This window comes from Rosa chinensis, chromosome 1 (genome assembly GCF_002994745.2).
Source record: "Rosa chinensis cultivar Old Blush chromosome 1, RchiOBHm-V2, whole genome shotgun sequence".
In the NCBI taxonomy this organism is placed as follows: Eukaryota; Viridiplantae; Streptophyta; class Magnoliopsida; order Rosales; family Rosaceae; genus Rosa; species Rosa chinensis.
This window is the reverse complement of record NC_037088.1, coordinates 5301334-5325509: the sequence shown is the minus strand read 5'-3', so window position 1 is coordinate 5325509 and position 24176 is coordinate 5301334. Positions and strand designations below refer to the sequence as shown.

Below are 24176 nucleotides of genomic sequence, written 5' to 3'. Positions count from 1 at the left end.
CGTTGGTGCTGCAGGGGCAGCAGGGATGCGTGTGCAGGGGCACGTAGGTACTGCAGGGGCAGGTGCGCAGGTGAGGCTAGCGTGGGCTAGGAGCTGCGGCAGGTTTTGAAGAATTTTCTGGTTTGTTTTTTTCTCTTGTGGTTAGGGCTCGTGCTGATAACGTGTTGTAGAGAATTGGAAAAATTGTATTGTATTGTATTCATCTCACCATGAGGTTTATATAGGGTTACATCATGTATACAAAAGGCAATACATAATAGATATACTAATTAATCGCACATTACAAGTATGTCAATCGCATACATTACGAGTCTGTCAATCGCACATTACAAGTATGTCAATCGCACACATTACGAGTCTGTCAATCGCACATTACAAGTATGTCAATCGCACACATTACGAGTCTGTCAATCGCATACATTAAGCAATATCTCTTGTATGAATAGTCATTATCATTTACAACATGATCAACATTTTCTAAATTGGCATCACAAATAGGGCAGTTTCTATTACTAAAGTTGCTTGTGAAGATATTATCCCTAGTAGATAAACTATTTTTGATTAGCTGGAACAACAAGAATAGCATTGACTACTTCAGCAGGGAGAACTAATGAGAGCTTGGGGACATTCTAGTGTCCATTAGAAAAATAGTCAGCTACTAACTCCTGAGCAGTGACAAGATGCCTCTGGTTCTCAAGAAGAAAATTAATTAGAGGGAAAGGATAGACCCAATTAAAGAGCCATAAATTAATCAATTTTCCATCCCCAACAATCTAACGTAAACTAGAAGCAAGTAGGTCTCCAACATCTAGGATACCTTTCCAGGCCCATGAAGAAGAAGATTTCTTAGGGACAGTCCACAAAGAGTAATGTTTTAGATACTTGGCTTTGACCAGCTGAACCCACCAGTTATTTATTTAGATCAGTAAGAAGCCTCCAGCCTAACTTAGCTAGTGCAGCTTGATTGAAATGGTAAACCTAAGCCACCCTTTTCTTTTAGGGTACAAACAGCTGACCCATGCAACAGGGGAGTTAGTGCAGCTACCCTAGAAAAACTTTCGGCATTCAGCATCAAGTTCTCAAATAATTTTATGAGGACGCTTGAAACAGAAAAGGATATGATTTGGGAGGCTAGAGATATTAACCTTGAGTAAAGTAAGGTTACATCCTCTTGGGAGTATGTTACCTTCCCACCCAGCAAGCTTTTTCTACATATCCTACTTTATTTCATTTTTCATTTTCGCTATAACACTTTGACCTCAAGTAATTGCTGAAAACTCCTAAAGATCATAATTGTGAACTTATTCTAGAGTTTGCAAAATGAGCCTAGGTGCTTAATAAAGTATCGGTTTAAAAAGTAAAAACAGCTCTGATTTTGAGAAATAGATAACCAATGTTAATGGTGCGGTTTTCGGTCAATACCAAAAACACGAATCCATGAACCACCCAGTCCACCTCAAGTAAAAGTTTTCTGTTCAAAAGCCCAATAGCAAAGCCCACCCCACTAACCCATAAATGTTCATAACCCATTGCTGCTGCCCTTCTTCTTCGAACCCGCGAAACCCACCGTCTCACTCTCAAAGTTTCCCGTTAACACTTGCCGGCGGAGACCGTCACAGTCGGTTGCCCTGACCACGTTGTCCTCGCCGACCTTCCGGTGGCCAAGGGCATTGGGTCAGCCACCGCAGCATCGCTTGTCAAGACAATCGGTCGCCGATCCCGTCCTCAGCTCGGTGAACGTGTTCGCTGTGATTTCCTGATTGCTATCTAAGGAAGACTCGTATGTGAAATTGAGCTTTATTTCTTTGGTCTAAAATTGAATGTGTTTGGTCTAAAATTACACTCTTAATTTTGGGCTTCCAACTGTGGCTAAGAAATTTGTAGTGCTCAATTTGATGATACTTATGTGAGAATTAATAGGAAAGAACAAAGTTTTGAGTTTGTGAAACAGTTGATAATACTTTGCTTTTTTGTATAGGTTCGGGATTGTCTCACGACCAAATTAAGCTCTTACATTCCTTAAACTCCATGTAGTATGGTTCTATGTTATGACGAGATGGGGAATAAGAAAGATGACTTAGGGGTGGGCGATTGTTAGCGTGAGTCGTGACCGTAGTTAGTGAGCTGCTGCAAATCAGGACTACTGTGACAAAAACAGACAAGATCTTCAGTGTTCATACATGTATCTGCATTGTTTGACTTGGTGTATTTAGTTTTCATACTTAGCTTTTGGTGTTATATATATTAATATATATTCTCCGGTTTGGAGAAGAAGATGGATAGATGAAAATTCCCAAAACCTTCTCCTTCTTTCTGACTGCGATATCGATTTGCAAAGAGGAAAGCAGTTCAATGTTTGCAAATCCAATTGAAATTGTAATGCGACAATCACAATCACGATGAAACTTGCTAGGCATATCCATCTTTTATTACTGATTTAGAGACCAATGTCTATCTGATTTAGATATCAATTTGCTGTCTTTATATTTGGATCAAGTGAAGCTTGCAAAAATCCAAAAGGCAAATTACTTTGTTTGCTTGGGACAGCAATAGGGAATGAATCATAGTAGTTATAATATTTTTTTTTTCAATATAATTAGGATAGACATGGTAGGGCATTTATACTGAGTATTGCGTCTTGCTTTTCTGGTTTTTCACTTTTTTTTCTCAACTGCCATGTAGCTTTTGGTTTCTGGCTTCTCTTCTTTTTACTGAGACCTATCTTCACTTTTTTTCAGCTACTTCGTATATGTAATTTTGCTAACGGAGTCTTCGGTAACTCATTTCATATAAAAATATTTTGTAGACAATGTCTATTGGAAGCATGTTGTGCACCACATCGAAGCATGTAAGGTTGTACTGCATGGACAAGTTAATGTTATCTTAAATGTAAGTTTAAACAAATACTGTACGTGGATATGCAAATAGGAAAACACAAATTCTTCAAATTTTTCAAGAGGAAAACACAAATTCTTCTTCTATTTTTATTTTTATCTTATAAACTGAGATTAAGTTTATAAAAATTAGGAAATAAATGCTTTACTACATATTTAGCTTTACCAATGTGTACTTTCAAGAGGAAACTTAAGCTAAATGCTTTTCAGATTCATTTTCAGCTTCTCCTGTAATTCTCCTGTAATTCTGATTCTCTGTCTCTCTCTCTTTTTTTTTCTCTTTTTTTTTTTCATGTTAGTAGGTTATTGTTTGGAACATGGAAACACTACAGACCGAAAGCACACTGGAAGATCACATGATGATTGTTACTGATGTTTGATTTAGAACAAATCTCCTGAACAGAATATGGACAAGTATGATGGTAGAGTTTCTATGAGTGCAGAGTCGATGAGTAGAATAGAGGCATTGTTTGAAGCTGAACTTGAGAGGTTGGGGCTAAACAGGAGTACTTCTACGTTGGAGAGAAGATTAACTGATCTTGATGAGGTACAAAGTCTATGCTTATCTTTGCAATTTTAAGTTTAAGCCGCACAAGTTTATCTTTTGTGTACTGAAATTTTTTGAGTGAATCCAATTATTGGAAAAGATACGAAATTTCATTTGTGGTTTGATCCCACCAAAATTTATGTGATGCTTCATTTCACTATAACCACTTGTTTATAATGCATGCAATTGTACACATATATAACTTCAATTGATGGTGTCTTATTGTCCTCACTATCTCAGATTCCTAGTCTAAACCAATTCTTGCGGGCTATTTGTCATGCACACCTTCGGTCAGAAACCATGTTGCTTCTTCACCATCAAAGTTTTGATTTCTCTCAGTTTTGACAGCCATAACATCAGCAACTAGAACTTACCCGCCAAATGGTCACAAAACATTACTAGACACTTCTGTTATTTGTATATAGAGAACAGCTTTGGTTGGAGTATCATACATGAAGATGTGTACATACATGAAACAGCTTCAATTATATATTTTGTCCAGTAACGTTTGTTGGAACTCGGAAAAAAGCAAAAAAACAACCTGCAGCATCCGGCGGGCTTCTGCCTAGTGTTTAATAAATTAGTAAAATGTAGATCGATGCACGGTTATCTTCAGTGTAGATGTGACCAGGAGACTAGACCATTTCTAAGTTCTCTCGTGGTGAGGAGATACAAACAAAATACGAAGCTAGTGGGTGATCTTCCCAAGAAAATTCATATAACAGCCAAAAAAAAAAGGCATGATTAAGACAAATAACAGCTAAATTCAAGCAAAAGCATGATTGCATTAGATTAAGACTTTTAAGAGCATCGTAGATATAAAATACATATAACAGCTGAAGCATCTATGTATCCACAATTCCACAACAACTCTGAGAGATGCCTTTGCCTCTGATTCGAACCATCTCTTAATCAACGACAAACAAAGAAAAATAAAATAGCTGTCGAGAGCGGTAGTTGAAGTCTATTCTCAATATATATTTCATAAACGATCGTCCAACGACCTGGTAAATTCCCATCTCTCTTTTGATTCATCCCTCTCCTAGTTTCTTCAACTAGCATTTGTCTCAACTTTTTGACTCTCTTGAGTAGAGATCGATGGCTGAATTTCTCACTTTCGGTGCTCAAGAATTGCTGAAGAAAGTGGCTTCAATGGCCGCTCAAGAGTTCGATCTTGTATGGGGATTCAATGGAGAAATAACAAAGCTGCGTGAGTCTGTGCTTATGCTTGAGGCTGTACTACAAGATGCCGAACATCCGCAACAAGATCAGGGAGAGGCTGTGAAGCTTTGGATGAAGAAGCTTGAAGACATAGCTCAACATGCAGACGATGTGTTGGATGATTATGGATATGAGCTTCTCCGGCGTAAGGTGCAATTGCGAAACCAGATGAAGAAAAAGGTGCAAGATTTTTTTTCCCTCTCCAATCCCATTATATTTCGTGTTAAAATGGCACATAAAATTAAGAAAATCAACACATCTTTGGATGAGTTGAATAAGAAGGCAAGTGCTATTGGCTTAGTTGCTAGACGATCGTTAGATGCAACAACTTCTCATGGTATAAGCATTGATAGGGAAACCTACTCTCTCTTAAAAGAAGATGAAAACAATATCATTGGAAGGGACAATGTTGTGGCGGATATAGTTCAAGCCCTGACCAAATCAAACCACAATCTGGAAAGTGATCTCCCAGTTTTGGCCATTGTGGGTATGGGAGGGCTTGGAAAGACGACTTTGGCTAAATCAATATATCATGAATCTGAGATAAGTAAGCACTTTGAGAAAAAGATGTGGATATGTGTATCTACCCATTTTGAAGTCAATTCAATTCTGAGAGGGATCCTGGAATATCTTAAACCAGAAAATGCTGCAGTGAAAGCTATAGATGCAATATGTAATATTCTCCAAGAAGAGTTGAAAGGAAAGAGATACCTTCTTATACTTGATGATGTATGGAATGAAGATGCTGAAAAATGGAATGATTTGAAGAATTGTTTGCTAAGAATTACCGATGCCCAAGGAAGTAGCATTGTTGTCACTACTCGCAGTGACAAAGTTGCAAAAACGGTGGAGACCCTTCCTAGGTGTGATTTGAGAAAACTATCAGATGATGATTGTTGGCTTATATTGAAGAATAAAGCAGTTCCATTCGGAAGTGTTCCTATACTTGAAGATCAAGAGACAATTGGAAGGGAGATTGCCAAAAAGTGTGGAGGTGTACCATTAGTGGCAAAGGTATGTTATATTATACATTTGAAGTTTTACCGTGCTCTCTTTTTACTTTGATTAAATAACAAAACTTTCTATTCCAAATATTGTTGATGTAGGGAAAATTAAACAAATAATAGTGAGCAGTTAATATTCAATTGAAGATGCTATAGTATTATTATGTTGAAATCTAATTCCATTGCCAATTTAATTGTAGGTATTGGGAAACATTATGTGCTCTAAATCGAGCAATGAATGGATTTCAATTATGGAAAATAAAATATGGGATTTACCGGAAGATGAAGAAGACAGAATCATGTCGATTTTAAAGTTGAGTTTTGATGAATTGAAACCTTCAACATTGAAACAATGTTTTGCATACTGTTCAATGTTTGTCAAAGACTCTAGAATGAAAAAGGATGACTTGGTCCAACTTTGGATGGCTCAAGGATGGCTTCACCCCACCAAAAGTAATATGGAGATGGAGGATAGAGGGAACAAATATTTCAACATTTTATCAGAAAAATCCCTTTTTGAAGACGTTAGAACGTATCGTGATGGTAGTGTAAGATGCAAGATGCACGATCTTGTGCATGACCTTGCAGGACAAGTGTCAAACATGGCAAACTGCCGCTCACTATTTTCCAAGGGCGAAGCACTTGGGAAGACCTTGCCTAACTTTAGATCTTTACGTGTGTTAAGTTTATACAACGCAGACATTGACAAGTTGCCGAGTTCAATTGGAAAGTTGACACACTTGAGGTATCTGAATGTTATGAAAACAAGAGTGAAGGCATTTCCAAAATCTATTGGTCAACTTTATTACCTTCAAACGTTTAAAATGCCTTATCATGTTGAAGAGTTCCCAAAGATGATTGCTGATATGATCAACTTGAGACATGTTTATTTTGGTAAACATGCAAAAGTTCCTGTTGGGATATTGGGAAGATTGACAAATCTCAGATCATTACCTTTTCTGAAGGTGGGTAAGGAAACTGGGCCTAGGATTGAGGAACTGGGTGGGTTAAACCATTTGAGAGACACCTTATCCATCTATAATCTGGAGCATGTAAGAGATGAAGAAGAAGCAGTGAATGCAAAGTTAGTTGATAAGAAACGTATACGCAAGTTAACTCTCGACTGGAAGCTTAGTAGACCAAGCAACAATGTTGACGATGAGGATGTTGTACTTGAAGGCCTGCGACCACATTGTAATTTGGAAATTTTGAAGATTCAGGGGTTCATGGGTGTTAAGTTTCCATCATGGTTTTTGGATGCCAACAACTTGAAAGAACTTGAATTAGTAGGCTGCAACAAATGCGAAGGAGTTCCAATACTGGGCCATCTCCCAAATCTCATACATGTTAAGATGAGGAACATGCAGAACTTAAGGTGCTTGGGGTCTGAGTTTTATGGTTACGATCAGATTTCAAGTGCAACAACAAGTGACTGGAGGAAGACTTTGTTTCCTGCTTTGAGATCATTACATATTGAGAATGTCGAGAATCTAATAGATTGGATGGAAGCAGGGGAAGTGATGCTGACAGCAGAAAAATTAAGGGTGTTTCCTTACCTTGAGAAGTTGACCCTGAAGCAGTGTAGGCAATTGAGAAGTGCTCCCAGTCATTTTCCATCTCTCAAGAAGTTGGTGATACGAGGAATGGAAAGTGGCATGCCTATGGCAAGTATTTTAAGCAATAAACTGACTACTCTAACTTATCTCAGAGTATATGATGTCGAGGGACTTACTGGTCTTCCAGAAGGGACTTTAAGAAACAACAAGAATCTTGAATATTTGTATATACACGACTGTCCGGAGTTAAGTTGCATTGCTCCCCATGGATTTGACTGCTGCACATCTCTTCAGGAACTTGAAATTTGGAAGTGTCCTAAGTTAAGGTATTTATCTGATGGGCTACTCCCACTCTCTCTCAAGGAGTTGGACATACAAGATTGCTCAAGTCTAGAGTCCATTCCAATCATCCCTGAGCAAGGCAGTCTCCCATCTCTGCGCAAATTGTCTATATCCAAGTGTTCTCAATTATCCAGTTTACCTGATGGGCTACAATACTGCACATCTCTTCAACAACTGGACATAAAGAGCTGCCCAAAGGTAACGTCCATTCCAGCCCAATATTGCACATCTCTTCAAGAACTGAAAATATCGGGTTGCCCAGAGATAACGTCCATTCCAATTCCATCTGAGGGCCTCCCGTCCCTTGGTCGACTGGCGCTTTCTCGATGTCCTGAATTATCAAGCCTACCGAGTGGACTAGGCTGCTGCACCTCTCTTGTTGATTTGTTGATAACAAAGTGCCCTAAGGTAACATCCATTCCAATTGGCACTCTCAGTACAACCCTCCGAGACTTGTGTGTAGATAATCCAGAGTCTCTTCCAATTTTACACGGCGGCTTCACATCCCTCCTTGAATTGGAAATTGTGGGATGTCAAAGTACACAAATTGATCTGCAATTTTGTGCCTTTCTTCAAAACCTCGTCTCTCTTGAGGTGTTGAGAATAACAGAGTGTCCTAATCTAGAGAGTGTTCTGAGTTTAGACAAGCTCACATTCCTCCGCAGATTGGAGATTGTTCGATGTTCCAAATTAACATGTCTACCCAGTGGGTTAGCAATGACATCCCCACACGTATTTACCCATCTCAAGTCCATGGCTATTGGTCAGTTTTGGAACGAGCTGGATTCATTCCCGGCTCTTCAGGTTCTACCACAACTTGAAAGATTGACGATCTGCGGGTGGCCGAAGCTCAAGTCTCTGCCTAAACAAATTCAACACTTGACGTCTTTGACCCGTTTGTGGATACGTTGCTTTGAGGGAGTGGAGGCTATTCCAGAATGGTTGGGAAACCTTGCATCACTTCACACCTTACAAATTTGGAGTTGCAAGAATCTGATGTATCTACCTTCTGTCCAAGCTATGCAATGCCTCACCAAATTAGATTCACTGCATATCTCCAATTGTCCCCTTTTGAGCGAAAGATGCATCGCGGAGAGAGGCCCAGAGTGGCCTAAGATTTCTCATATTCCAGCAATCAATGGTAACTCTTTCCTCTACCTCTTTTCTGAATCGGTCGATATTCATATCACTTTAATTATATTAGTTGTTTGAAAACAATTACAGTTATTGTTTTGTATGCCTCATTTTGCTGATATAAACCCGTGACAAGAAACTATTGCAAGTGGCCTAGTGGTTCTTACCTAGTTGGGTGTGCTCCCCAACCTAGGTTCGAACCCCGAAGCTGTCAAAGTGGTCAGGCACTGTGCTGCAATATATGCACAATTGGAGCATTTCACATGCGCCGAAGGGGTTTATCTTGAGCCTATGAAGCTTTGGGTTCCCCTTGACAAAGTCAAAAAAAAAAAAAAAAACCTGTGACGAAAACTTTTTGGCTCTTCCTTCTCACTCTCGAGCCCGATGGAGAAAGAACAATACTTTTTTTAAAAAACAAGTTTTGTTCCATCTGCTTGAGCTTGAAGAACTCTGCTCATTTTACAATATTTGCAGGAAGGAAAAAAGCTGAAGTACGAACTTTGCCATAGCAAATAGCTAACGTTAATGCTTGAATATTGGGTTTTTAAGTTTGTTGAAGCTACATTGTTAAAGAACTCTTACTGCAAATCATACGAGTCTAGTCAGACACTGCTAAAGCTACTGCTTTTCTTTTCTAAGCATTGCAGTAAGCACTTAGATTTGTTTCTATCATTGGCCAAACTTCTTTTTATTGAATTTTGATGCTATGTGACACACCAGCTGCAAGATAAATATGTACCTATGGATATGAGTCCAGTTGCAGAAGATTACTTATGTTCTAGCTCTAAGGATTCGGGGCAAGCATTCCTCGTTTCCTGAACTTTTGCGTTGAAACAAGGCAAGCTTTCACATTTTCTTTTCTTATGTTCTTTCCCTAGTCTCTGCTCTATATTTTCCTCATTTTGTTCGTCGCTTATTTGTTTGTGCAGGGGCATCTTTCACTGCAATATCATACTATTTTCCTGTGGTCTGTAGGAAAATCCAGGACTGGATTCTATCATGGTGTCAAGCCAACAGGTTCCCTTTCAGAAAACGAAGCTTTTAGTTTGTGAGTTTGAAGTGGCCTTCAAAGTGCTACATGAAAAGGATAACCTTGTGAGTCATCATTACGTTTTTGTTATCCTTGTCCGGATAGGAATTATGTACTACATATGTAATCCAACTCTTCCTTATCCTTTTGCAGCAAATTAAGAGAAAATGTGTACTACAAAGCAGTATTGTGGATTTTAGTCATGTGCTCTTGTTGTACTCCAAAGCAACTCATAGCCATCAAATCCGACTTCTTCGGATAGTAATACTGGGTGATGTCTGATGGATGATATAGCATAGCTGAAACAAGCTCAAATTCGTGAGGTTAAGGCCAATCTTGAATTGATTTTTGAAGGCAGTTCAAGCTCATGTTCAAGCATGAAGATCTTTGCCTTCATGTTGATTCTGTCTGAATGAAGTAGTCATTTTACAAACTTTTGCATGTCAGGTAGAGCATATGTAGAGGTGCTCTGAAATCCTCTTGTTCTAGGTTGGTGAAACTGATCAACAGATGGTTCTTGAAAGAATAGATGGCTAGGCTAGATCTGTGTTGTGCCAAACTATTGTACAATGTAAATTCTTGATATTGAAATCAATTGTAGATTGCTATAAGACGATGTCCTGAACTCTAAATGAGCTGGCTGAACACGTATATCTAGTGAACTATTGGATGAGATTAATTATAATGAGTTGGCATTAACTTATTGGTATCTAATACTAGTGTATGAATCGTATGCTTGACAGAATAAGACCTTATATGTGGGCAATGACTTTATTGGAGATGTTATGTTAACAAAGAAAAATCTTGCTGCATTAACTACAGGTGAGTAGGCTAAGCATGGTTGTGGATGCTAATGGATTTACAGTTTATTTCTGCTAGTTTTGGGAAAGAAGAAAGTTGTCCTGTGAACTATACTAGTGGTGGCTTATCATTGATTTGGCTGCAAGTTGAATTTTTTCCCCTTTATTTCCAAGATGGAAAGATAGGTACGTGGTAATATTTGCACTTATACTATGTTCTTTGTTGTTTGACTTTATGTAAGTGTGTACTTTTCTTATGAACAGGTGCTCTAGCGATCTGAGTGGTAAATCCAACTGATCTTGTAAAGTTGACTTCAAGCTGAGGGAAAACTACCACTAGGAGCACCAAGGCCCTGTTCTGGCGCACTAAATGCGTATTCCACCATTTTGAGGCAAGTTGTGCATTGATACTGGATTTTTTTTTCCCCTTAAAAAAAATTTCAGCGAGCACCATTGAATTGTTCTTTTTCTAACTTTTTAACACGGGTACTTTGCAAAAAAAATCAGGACGTAGTTGGGATCTCTGGACTGGAATTGGACCTAACATTGCATGTAATGCAATCATTAATGCTGCTGAACTAGCCAGTTATGATCAAGTGAAGCTGGTAAACTAGTCACGAATGGTCATCATTCCCTTTTCAAGTGAAACTCTTATTACTTATTTTTAATGTGTAAAATTTCTATGCAGACACTCTTGAAAATTCCCGGGTTTAAGGACATTGTTGTCACTCATCTTTTTGCTAGTCTAGGGCAGGTTGGTTTGCCGTCCGCAGTGGTTCACCAGTTGATGTGGTAATCTATCTATAATATCTATTCATATGTGAAATTTTTCAGACTAGTCTTTAGTTAAGTAGTCCTGGTTTCTAGTGCATAGCTGTCATTGCTCTTAATAACTTGGGATAACGGCACAGGTCTGTTAGCAGAAAACATCCCTCATATTTGTAATGCTGATGAAGGTTGCACTTGGTTAATAATTTTACCAATTCTTTTGATGATCTCAACTTTTACTTTTATGTGACTTCATGTCACACTCTTGTTCAAGCTCTGATTATTAAAAGTAGTTAACTAGTCTCTGATCTGTAAGGTAAAATTGGATGACCAATATATCTTGACTCGGTAAGTATGGAGTAAATCATATGGTTGCCTGATTTCCTGTACTGGTTAATTTGAACCTATTTTAGATGCATACAACCTCAGTTAACTTTTTTTTCGTGCTCTTCGTCATTTCTAAGGTTAAGTAAAAAATGATGGGAGATTCTTCTGCTTACAAATGCACGATCGATTGCTTCATTAAAACTTAGAAGAATGATGTATGAATGATTCCTTCCCGTACCTTTCAGCATATTCTTCATTTCCTAATATATTTATAAAGTTCAGGAGTTGTCAAAATCAAATATTTATGTGTCCTTATGAGTGAGATGTTGAATTGAAAGCTTTTACATTATAATTGTTATCCAAATAGAATATGCAGGTGATTTAGTTTCCATGTCATTAGTATATATGCCATTGTATGTATGTTATGAGAGAAAAAGAAAGAAAAAAAAAATCATGTTTCTGCCTCTCAAAAGAGAGCTTTCTCCTCCACTTCCTTTCTACGCTGGTGGAGGCTGTGTACTTTCGATCTGGAAGGATGGCTTTGCCTCCTTCTATGGTCCAAACTGTGGTGGTGGAGACGGGCTCCTCCGTTGAAATCTGCCTAAATCTCTCTCTCAAGCTTCTGATGGCGGAAGTGAGGGTGATCTGGTGTTTGATCGGATCTACAGTGGTGTGCTCGTGGGTGAAACGAACGGTGGCGCTTGGAGAGCTGATGGATCTGATCGGATCTGGAATTTGGCTTACAAGAGGCTGAGTTTTCCGACTGATGGTAGCGCTTTCTGGCATGGCTGGGATCGATAGTTTTTGTTGGAGGACAATGGGATCAGTTGTGCTCTCGATTCTTCTTTGCCGGCAAAGGTGGATGACGGGCTGGCATTGGGCGTCGAGTATGGTGGTGGGATTCGTCATCTTCTGCTCAAATGGGATCCGTTTCTGTCCAAGTTTCTTGCTAGTATGGGTGGTGGTCTTTAGGAGGAGGCTATCAGTGATGGTGGTAGTGCAGGGGTCAAACTCCGGTGAGTGGTGTATGACGGCGGCGGCTTGACTGCAGTCTCATCTAGGGTTTGCCCTAGGTGTTTTATTTGGGCCTGGTGTTGGACCGCTAAGGTTCTGTTTTGGGCCAGAGCAGTTGTTTTGTCTTTAAATTTTAATTTAGTTTTGGGCGCCCTTCATTTGTTTGTGAATGATGGGCCTATTTTTTTCTTGCATTGAGCGGGAGAGATCGCAAAGAAAAGAGAGACCTCGTCGTCCCCATTGGGGTTTTTTAATCTTCTTCAGGGCTCTTCTTTTCTTTGTTTTGGGCTTAATCCTAAAAGGTGGGTGTGCTATGAGATTATTAGTTTGTTTGCTCTTTTAGTTAGGGGTGGCTTTGTAGTAGTTTCTACAGAACGGTTCTTTCTGTCGACCTCATAGGGGTGGATCGTTTTTGTACTGTTTGCTGAAATACATAATGGGATGACCTCCTTTACTAAAAAAATGTATATTATGAGAGAGTAGGTTTCTACCTTCCAATAATAAGAATATTGTTATTTACAATTTGTTGTTTCGCAGGGACCTTTGGCCTTTTATAAGGGCTTCATCCCAAATTTTGGACGGCTAGGATCTTGGAATGTGATCATGTTTCTAACCCTTGAGCAGGTACAAGTTTCGACGCTGGAAAATGATTTGTGGCCGAGAAATTTTAAATACACACCCCTAATCACTCAATACACATCCCTATTATTTTATATTTCAAATTAAATTTTGTAGGTAGGTTAAATGACAAAAACAAACATCTATGCATTTTAGAAGAAAAAAATAGTCATATTTTCCTTATATTATTCTATTTAAATATTTATGTATAAATAGTTAGATAAACACAAAAAATTTCTATACATGGCCTCCCAATTTAATACAAGAATAAAGTTAGAAACTATCTAATTTAATTTTTCCTTAAATAAATTGTAATTAAATGAGGTTAGAAACCATAATATTTAGAATTTCAAAATCAATGGCAATAAATATTTTTAAAACATATCACTTTACTCCCATTTTTTAGTTAATTTTCTTTTTTGTTCTAAGAGTTATGATTAATCAATTTATTTTCTAATATATAACATCACATGTGAAAAAACTTTATAACTGTTAATTTGTTTGATCTCTCTAATGACAACTTTTTAGTTCCACTACTGTGGAGAAAGTGAGAAACTACTGATATAGTTTTGGTTGAATGTTCAACTCATAATTTTATACTTGATTAACATGGTGTTTGGTGGATGTGAGCTCAAATAACACAAAACCTATTTATATGCATCTATTTAAAGGGAACAATAATAAATCTTTATGGATTTCTCAATAACAAACACAAGTAATCAATATTGTCATTTACAAAACGTCAATATAATAGAATATACTAATCGTATTAAATAGTAATCCTAATATAGTAAAAAAGTAGGATATTTCATGATTTTTTAGATTAAGGATATTTTAGGTACTTTGGGTTGTGTATTTAGTAAAATATTGGAATGAGAAATTAAATGGGTGGTGTATTAAGTATGGAATGTGTATTGAGTAATTAGGGGTGTGTATTTAAAACTTCTCTTTGTGGCCTCAATGAGGCCTAAGATTTGTGGCATCAATTCTAGGTGTCATGCCATGTCACTTACAGACATCACCTATTTGCCAAATCATGCCATGTAATTCTTAAGTAAAAAGACTATCTTATCCTTCCAAAATCTAATGGCTCTAAATTATTTTGGTTTTCATCTAAAAATAAAATATATTATTTTGGTTTTTTTCTCTTTTTCTTTTTTTGTTATATATATAATTATATATATATATATATATAATTCGTCAAAAAAAATTTATATACAGATATGTGTTTGTGTGTATAAATATATATATATATATATATATATATATTAATGTCATAATTCTAACCCACAAAATTTAAAAAAAAACGTCAAATTTAAAATTGATTCCACAAAAATGGAAAAAAAACATATTAATATCTTAATTATAACCCATCAAATTTGGTAAATTGAAGTAATATTCAACTCTTTTAATAAATGAATTTAATAAAATTAATGGAAGATTAGTTTATCTTACACTAACAAGTTAATTAGAAAAGTGAAAAATTAAATTGGATCCACAAAAATGGAAAGAAAATGTATTGAAATCGTAATTAAAACCTATGAAATCTGGTAATTGAAGAGGTAAGAAAATATCATTAATAAATTGAATTGATAAAATTCTAGATTCCATCATTTCAAAATTTCTCGATAATTTAATATTGTCTCATCCAAAAGCAACATTAGAAAGTGTTCCTTAAAGGTCAAGTGAGACTTCATTAATACAACTGTTCGTTTATTTTTACATGAAAAAATAATTATAATGTTATTAATATTATGTAGAAATTCAATGAACAATAGATGTATAACACAACAATAATCAAAGAAAAAGTGCAATTAAGGAAGGTGTAAAATAGAAGGCATCGTCCACATTAACATTAAAGTCAGCTAACATGTCTTACACAAACAAATAAGTAATAAGTAGCTAATAATGAGCCAGTAAAGTTTACTGGGGACTTTTCCCTAATGACATATTTACACTGAAATAAAAATCATCATCCACACTGAAATTTAAAGTCAGCTAACATGTCTTACAGTAACAAATAAGTACTTAGTAGTCAATGATGAGCTAGTAGAGTTCACTGGAGACCTTTACCTAATGACAAGTTCACACTTAAATAGAAGTCATCATCTACTGAAACTGAAAGAGCTAACATGTCTTGCACGAACAAGTAAGTATTAAGTAACCAATGATGAGCTAGTAAAGTTTACTGAGGATCTTTTCCTAATAGCATAATTACTCTAAAATAGAAGTCATCATCCACATTGTCTTACAGTAGTAAGAAATAAGTACTAAGTAGCCAATAATGAGCTAGTAAAGTTCACTGGGGACCTTTTCCTAATTACATAATTACACTAAAATAGAAGTCATCATCCACACTGAAATTTAAAGTTGGCTAGCATGTCTTACAAGAACAATAAGTACTAAGTAGCTAATAATGAGCCAGTAAAGTTTACTAGAGACCCTTCCCGAATGGCATATTCATACTAAAATAGAAGCCATCATCCATTGAAACTTAAAATAAGCTAGTGTGTCTTGCACGAACAAGTAAGTACTAAGTAGCCACTAGTAAAGTTCAACGGGGAATATTTCCCTAATAACATATTCACACTAAAATTCAAGCCATGTATCATTCACATTGAAATTGAAAGTCAGCTAAGTACTAACATGTCTTATACGAACAAAAAAGTACTAAGTAGCTAATAATGAACAAGTAGAGTTCACTGGGAACTTTTTTCTAAGGACATATTTACACTAAAATAGAAGCTATCATTCACATTTAAAAATCATTATTGTCTATTGAAAAATTTGGGATCAACAAAACAAATATACTTTCAAAAATTAATTTCCTCATGTGCAATATATTGTATTCCATATTAAGCAATTTCTTTTCAGATATCAACTTCCCAATCAATTTAGATATCTAGGTTTTTAATCACCAGATTTTTTGAGTTAAAATTACGATTTAAATACATTTTATTTCCATTTTTGTGAATCCAATTTAATTTTTGACTTTTCAAATTAACTTATTAATGTAAGGTAACTAATCTTCCATTAATTTTATTAAATTTATTTATTAAAAGATTTAAATATTACTTTAATTTACCAGATTTCATGGATTATAATTACGATATTAATATATATATATATATATATTGTTTATACCTACACTAGCAAGCTAGTTCTCTACATCACCAAGCATAATTAACACCCTCTTTGGGACACCCACAAGCCATGGGGAGGCCCAACCGCTACTTGCATCTTGTAGCCCTATGTTCAAGCTACGCTACGGTATCCGGAAGTCGCAAATCCGTCACCGGGAAGCCACCTTTCCGGCCTTGCCAACATACCCTCACAAATAGGCTTTCTAGACTAGAATAGTAGTTTTGCATCCCACATCTAAGAAAATGTAAAGGAGATGGCTTCCTTCACCTATAAAAGGAATGCCTCCTCCCACATAAGCACAATTCCAATCCAACTCCATTACACACTTTGTAATCCCCTTGGAGGGCCGCAAGGCTCAACACACTAGTACAACATTCAAGTGGACGTAGTCTCCCGCTAAGGCGGAGGCGAACCACTATACATCTCGTGTCACTCTCTCTCTCTCTAAAGCTAACTAGAGATCCCACGGATCACGAACGTTAACATTGGCGCCGTCTGTGGGAAGCCAACACAAAGGCTTCGTCACCTACCACGAACTTTGACCCGAAAATGTCGATTCGACACTCATTCAACATCAAATTGTGGTCGGTCAACGCCCGGCGGAGTTGGTCAACGCCCAACGTAGCTTGGTCAACGCCCGGCGGGGTCGGTCAACGCCCATCAAGGCTTAGTCAACGCTGACCATATTGGTCAACGCTGAACCTCCAAAACAAAAAAAAATTGGTGTGCCTATTTACTGTGGACACCCAGAAATTCACTACGGGCACCCAACTCTTCGTCACCATCAGCTCTCTGTCAGCAACCTTCATCACCGCCGAGCTCCACAATATCAGAAGGTCTTGCACTGCCAACCTTCATCATCGGCACTTCGTCAAGGACTCAAGAGACCATCTTCTGCTAGCAGAGTACCGCCAGCAACAGCGGCTTCACCGGAGAAATTTTCGCTGGGCAAACTCCGCCGAGCTTATCCTCTGAGTTTCACCGCTTGGGGTAGACACCGCCAGGCCTGGAAACTCCGCCAAGTCCGGCAACAGCTTCCGCCAGGAAATCCTCCTCTAAGCATAGCTAGCGGCATATTCTTCCGCTACTCTCCGACTGCAGCAGCTTTCTCCCGCTAAGCTCCATTAGCGGCAACAAATCGCTGGAACCAGCAGCAGCCTCCCTAGCACTCCCACTAGCAACCTCCGCCGGAAAATCTTCCGCCACATTGCACAACCCAGCGGTGACCCACCGCCAGACTGCTCCGCCGGACTTCTTAGCTGGACGGGTTCTCCTCAGCTGGACGAGCTTCTTCCAGCGAACTTCGACCTCCGCTGAGCCCAGCGGCCAATCCCCGCCAGCCCAGCGCAGGCCATGTCTTCTGCTAGCTTCCATCGGCGGAAACTCCAGCTGCCATCAGCGGCAAAATTCCTCCGCTAAACTCCTTCAGCGGCACCACACCGCCGACCATCCATCAGCGCCCCACCAGCCAAGAGCACCGCTCCACCGCACTTCTCCGCTGGCCAAGGCTCCGCCGAGCTTCACCACCGGCCATGCTCTGGTATCCATCGCTGAGATTCTCGCATGGACTTTCCCGTGGAAATTCAACAATGGGCTCCACCGCTAGGCAGTTTCCACCAAGATTTACTGCTGAGAATCATCGCTGGCCATCTCCCGCTAGCAAGTCCCAGAGGCAAAACTTTGGAGGCAAACTTCAGCATCAACAACTTTCTTCGCCAACCACCTCCGCTTGCCAAATACTCCGCTCCGCCAGTCCGCCGGTATGATGCTCCGCTCCGCCGGTGGGGTGCTCCGTTCTGCATGTGGGACGCTCCGCTCCGCCGGTAGGATGCTCCGCGCCGCTAACCGGCGAAGACCTCAGATGAGCTTTCACCGCTGAGTTTCTCCTCAGCTGGGCATCAGCACAGACCTCCACTTCGCCGAACTTCTCTTCCGCTGAGATACTCCACCGCTGGCTGAGGCCCGCTCCGCCGAACTTCTCATCTCCGCTGGCCGAGCTCCACTCCACTGCGCGAACTTCTGCTACCCATCCCAAGTGCAAACAGATGTGGACAAAGGTCCCAGCAGCCAACCAAGATGATGCTTGACAAGTAAAACTCGAAACTTGACTCAACCTCCATCAACGCATCAGAGTTGGCCGCTTGACTCCTGTCAGCCCATTAGCTCTCAGCTGATTAAACTCTATGACAACGCTCCAGCCACCCAGATGAGTTTTTTTTTCTTTAAATCATTCTCTGGTTGACTATAATATACACACGCTGCGTTATATCCTATAGCTTGTCCTTACTTGCCTATAATTACACGGCAGTTACAAGCCCACGATAGCATGCAATTATAGAGACGTGTGCGTGTTTCCATTGTGATCAATTAAAGCATGGTCGTGCGTGCAGATTGCCATGCTTTCACCTTATGCTTGTGTCGGCCACATGCACAGCTTGTTAATTGGATATTCATAATTATGCTACATGTGTCCATGTAATATGATGGCATGCTGGTGCTTTGACTAAATTCCTTATCTCCAAGATTATATGCATGGTTGACTTCAACTATATGCCCCCGGATCTGGCTATACATCTTGGTACATGGCATCTTCAATAGAAATATTAGTTTGGCTACCTTCATGTCCAATTAAAAATTATATAGAGTTTGCATGCTCCCTGAAAATTTGACATTCAAAATGGATATATATACATGTTATTTGTCATCAACCACCACACTTGCTTATATACTTTGCTTACAATTTTGTCAAAGTCCATATGCAAATCATCGTTGTTGATTTCACAAATCTACATACTAATCACCTATTTTGTTTCAAGGAGATATAATCACCGATCACATTTCCAATTAGCGAAATCATCACCTTTCGACTAAGGTACTTTGTCGGAACAATGGAGCGTCATTCTTGGATAACTCCGCTAGCCTCCAAATCAGCATAAGATAAGTAACTATGTCTTATCTTTTCCGCTCTTGCGATTAGAGCTATTGCCATGTCTATACATGTCTCCATGACCATTAAGCATGCCTACAAAATATTATTAGCAACTTTACTACAAGTACATGCTACACACATACATGCTTAAATTCACTTTCATGTGACATTCATCTAGAACCTTGTGACACTTATAGCTCAATTAAACATGCTCGGATAAACGCTTGCGAAACGGTTACGACTCGCTTGGGTATCAAAGCATGGCCGCGACTCGCTTGGGCTACGCCCCGCACGCTCATACAGCGCCTACACCCAACTTGCTCGAACACCTAACTCGCTCCGCTTATCCAACATGCTTTAGTTACGCTCTCGGTTCACAATGCTTCATACATGTGGTCTAGCCTCCGGGCACCACACTTTTTCATGTTTTCTTACATATGGTCTAGCCTCCGGGCTCCAGGAGTCTATGGTCTACGACCTACCGCCATGCGGTAGAGCGACGCCCCATTATCTCATGCACTTCATACATTAGTGCACCTCCGATGTAACTACATATACGAATTTTTTGTGATACAGGATAGCGAGTCCCTTCTTGCTTGCGGAGCTCGGGGACTTGTAGGGGCCGTACGCCTCTCGGATATTACTTATGCTTGATGACTTCATGGTTTGAACTCCCCAACCAAGAAGCTACTCTTACTCGGGGACTTCGGGGACTTGTTTATACCTACACTAGCAAGCTAGTTCTCTACATCACCAAGCATAATTAACACCCTCTTTGGGACACCCACAAGCCATGGGGAGGCCCAACCGCTACTTGCATCTTGTAGCCCTATGTTCAAGCTACGCTACGGTATCCGGAAGTCGCAAATCCGTCACCGGGAAGCCACCTTTCCGGCCTTGCCAACATACCCTCACAAATAGGCTTTCTAGACTAGAATAGTAGTTTTGCATCCCACATCTAAGAAAATGTAAAGGAGATGGCTTCCTTCACCTATAAAAGGAATGCCTCCTCCCACATAAGCACAATTCCAATCCAACTCCATTACACACTTTGTAATCCCCTTGGAGGGCCGCAAGGCTCAACACACTAGTACAACATTCAAGTGGACGTAGTCTCCCGCTAAGGCGGAGGCGAACCACTATACATCTCGTGTCACTCTCTCTCTCTCTAAAGCTAACTAGAGATCCCACGGATCACGAACGTTAACATATATATATATTTCATTCTCCATCGAAAATATTGAATTTTTTTGGACGAATTATATATATATATAACTTTGTTTTTAACAAATTATATATACATACATATATATATACACACACACACACCCATACTTTTTTTGAATATGTATAATGAAAAAAAATCCAAAATAATGAAAAAGAAAGAAAGGAAAAAAAACCAAACAATATTTTTTTTAGAAGAAAGTCAAAATAATTTAGAGCCGTTATATATTCAACAACATATATATATATATATTATTTTATTTTTTTGACGAATTATAGATAAATATATATATATATTCACAAAAATATATAAATATAATTTTTTTAGAAGAATTATATATATATATATATATTTATATATATAATAAAGGGTGGTTCTAGTTGGACCTCCAAATTTGATATTTGGACCTCCAATTTTTTTCAATTATTAATAGATTTTGTCAAGTCATATGAAAAGACAAATAAGGACAAAGAGAGAAAAATGGAAAAAAAAAATTAATTGAATGTTATTTAGGGACCTCCCTAAATAACATTCAATTAAATTTTTTTTCTTCAGAATTTCCTTATATTGTCATATTGTTTTATAATTTACCTAAAATAATTATGTAAAAATAATAATTTCTATACATGACCCATCATTCAATACAAAAATAAATTCAAAACAATCTGATTTGGAATTTCCATAAACTAAATTAATTGAATATTATGATATAGTTATTACTCGATCTTCGAACCCAAAACCCTTGAATTTTTTTTTTTTATAGCAAATTCAAAGGGATTCCAGCAACATATCAAGATCGATAACCAACCCTTTGATTAATTTTGGTAGAGAATAGACTTACTCATAAGAGAGCAATATCATGTGATTTTGATTCATTCTTCTTCTCGTGGTTGAAGATAGAGATAATATGTAGAGTAACTGATTATTGTATCTCATGTTCAAGGGTGTTTTGGTAAAAATAAGGAGGTCTACTTAGCTTATCAAGTATTCTAAAAAGTAAACTAGAGGTGTACTAAATATGGGAGGTCCAAATAGCAAATTTACAGGTCCAACTAGAACCACCCTATAATAAAAAAAGAAAAAGAAAAAGAAATAAAATAATGTATCTTTTCTAAAAGAAAGCTAAAATAATTTAGAGCCATTAGATTTTAAAAGGATAAGATAGTCTTTTTATTCAAGAATGACATGACATGATTTGACAAATTAGTGAGCTGTATAAGTGACATGGCTTGACACCTAGGATTGAGGCCACAAATCTTAGGCCACATTGAGGCCCTATATCATTGCCCTTTCGACGCCTTCCTTGTTTATATTCTTAAGCCTTTTGAGCGTCTGGTTTGTGCGCTGGTTTTCAATTTACACGTCAGTAGCAGTCCGAACTACAGCCTAGAAATATGTGATGGGAATCAGAACATCTATATAAATAATTAGCCACTTCTGATGAAATCATTATTGAAACTTATATGTGAAACTGTTTTTTTCTTCTTTCTAGAAACCTGGACAATTTTCCTTCTGTAGATTGCTTTCTTGTCTCTCAAATTAAGCTGAATTGCTTTTCTCATCTCTTATTCTTCTGGCAGGCTAAGAAGTTTGTGAAAAGTATAGAGTCAAGATGAGAAGTGAAGCCAAGATAGTGGATCTAGATTGCAGGGGTAGCATCTAGAGCACGCAGTAGTTGTTTTAGAGAATAATAAGGCCCTCATCAAACCTTCTTCTCCCATACTTTTGCTAGCTGAGGAGAAGAATCATCTAAAGGAAAACTGCTTATTGGAAACTCAGAAGTTTAGAAATAATTAGCATTTGTTTTCTGGATTACACATATCTTTCCTTTGTCATCATATTGATGAATTGTACGTGATTATAAAATTTGTCTATCAAGGCTCTAATTGCTTTGTTTGCAAAGCCAAATGCTATCTCTTTGTAGTCACCAATGAACTTATTGAGGATGGCATGCGGACATATCCTTGTTGGGTTTTCTTTTCCAGTATAGGATTCGTTAGTTTATGAAAACGACGGTAAAACATGAATGATGATGCATATTCATAGAACAATGTGTCACGCCCCTGATTTTACACACATGAAAATCGATATATATAACCCCATAATTATATATGCGTGAACGTCCTGTCATCAATACAAAGTACCTGAAATCTTTTTCCCTTAAACTTACACACATATTGATGCCCTGAACCCTCAAAGTTAATATACACTCGCTCCAAAGAGTTATATATTACACAAGCTTACGAATTAAACTGTCAACAACAAGATAAACGTAAATGCTCCTCAGAGCTCACTACAACGGAAGTCTCTATGACGGTAAGGTCACAAAATTGACTTACTACCGTTAAGCTGCAAGCACGCTACCTCAGCATCAGCCACGATCAACCTGACCTGCAGAAATAACCCTTACACCGTTGGAATGGTGTACCGGGTTGCCACACAACAAACCCGGTAAGCTTTTGCAAGCCCGTATGAGTAACTCAAAACAACTCACACAATATCACGGGATAAAAGCCCGCACAACTAACGCCAAACACGAGGAAAACCCATCAACTCGTAAAAAGGGACACACACCATGTTTTCCCAAAATAGCACGTTCTTTTCCCAAAAGAAACAATAAAGGTCACACAGTGACCAAATCATATAAATTGAAACTCTGACAATTAAATATGATAAACAAGTCCTCCCAGGACATTTAAAAGAAAGAATCCCCGAAACTCCCTTTTAAAACACGTACTCATGAGCATCAGATAGCTCCTCGCTACCCCCCATGATGTACTAACAAAAAATCAGTCTAACCTAGACACACATCACATCAACACATATTCACAACGAAGCCACTAATACATGAATACATATGTATATATATATATATATCCCATAATATATATATGTACACACATAATCATTCAATCAGAAATGCCACCAATATATGAATACGTATGTGTATATATATATATCCCATAATATATATATTTACACACATAATCATTCACTCAGAATGTCACTAACACCATCTATAGTCACAGTAAATTCCATAACTCAAAGACAATATGGTAATTAGGCTCATAACACAGATAAATCTTTGGTCACCATCTGCAACCTATCACCGTCTGTGACTCTTGGTTTTCATACCCCGTCTGGTCTTAGAACCAACCGTTGGTCACCATCTGCGACCCATGCTTTTCAGACCCCATCTGGTCTCAAGTCAACGTTAAGTAAGTCACACCTGACCTAAAACGTTACAACTATCTAATTTTGGCTTTCCTTATCCCTGCTCACCATCTATGACCCTTGATACAAAGACCAATACATCTAAAATGAGTCACGCTTGACTCAAAAATGTAATATCAAGCTCAATACCTTTCAAACAATAGAAAACTTCTTTTTCTACAATATTGTTTCCTGAAAAGTCACATTCAACAATAATATGAACACCATCATGCATATTATTATTTATCACAATCATCCACAAGGATATACATATATTTCATCTAAATATATATATAGTCATTCGTTCAGGAATGCCTACCAATACCAACTATAGTTTGCAGTTAAATAATTAACACCAAAACAATAACGGTACTTCTGTTCATAAAGATCCTTGTGAGATTTACTCACCT

The 24176-nt window shown here is 38.1% G+C and overlaps 2 protein-coding genes, 1 long non-coding RNA gene and 1 pseudogene across 6 annotated transcripts; all 4 read left to right on the top strand.

Annotated features, from left to right (window-relative positions):
* Nucleotides 1-1561: 1561 nt before the first annotated feature.
* LOC112181703 lies at nt 1562-3953 on the top strand. Of its 4 annotated transcripts, none has more exons than XR_005804712.1 (5): nt 1562-1780; nt 1979-2182; nt 2807-2889; nt 3197-3441; nt 3682-3953. It is a non-coding gene; the product is annotated as an uncharacterized LOC112181703 (long non-coding RNA). The 4 variants fall into 4 exon arrangements; XR_005804713.1 differs by having other exon boundaries at nt 2739-2889; XR_005804711.1 differs by having other exon boundaries at nt 1979-2889.
* Nucleotides 3954-4441: 488 nt separating this feature from the next.
* Nucleotides 4442-5727, top strand: LOC121048834 (putative disease resistance protein RGA3). Its single transcript, XM_024320086.2, has one exon. The coding sequence runs from the start codon at nt 4540-4542 to the stop codon at nt 5725-5727; it is 1188 nt and encodes a 395-aa protein (XP_024175854.2). The 5' UTR covers nt 4442-4539.
* Nucleotides 5728-5917: 190 nt separating this feature from the next.
* LOC112181697 (putative disease resistance protein RGA3) lies at nt 5918-8776 on the top strand. Its single transcript, XM_040518635.1, has one exon. It carries the CDS (start codon nt 5918-5920, stop codon nt 8774-8776), a length of 2859 nt encoding a protein of 952 aa, XP_040374569.1.
* Nucleotides 8777-10480: 1704 nt separating this feature from the next.
* On the top strand, nt 10481-22169 carry LOC121048954 (annotated as a pseudogene).
* The last annotated feature ends 2007 nt before the right edge of the window (nt 22170-24176 follow it).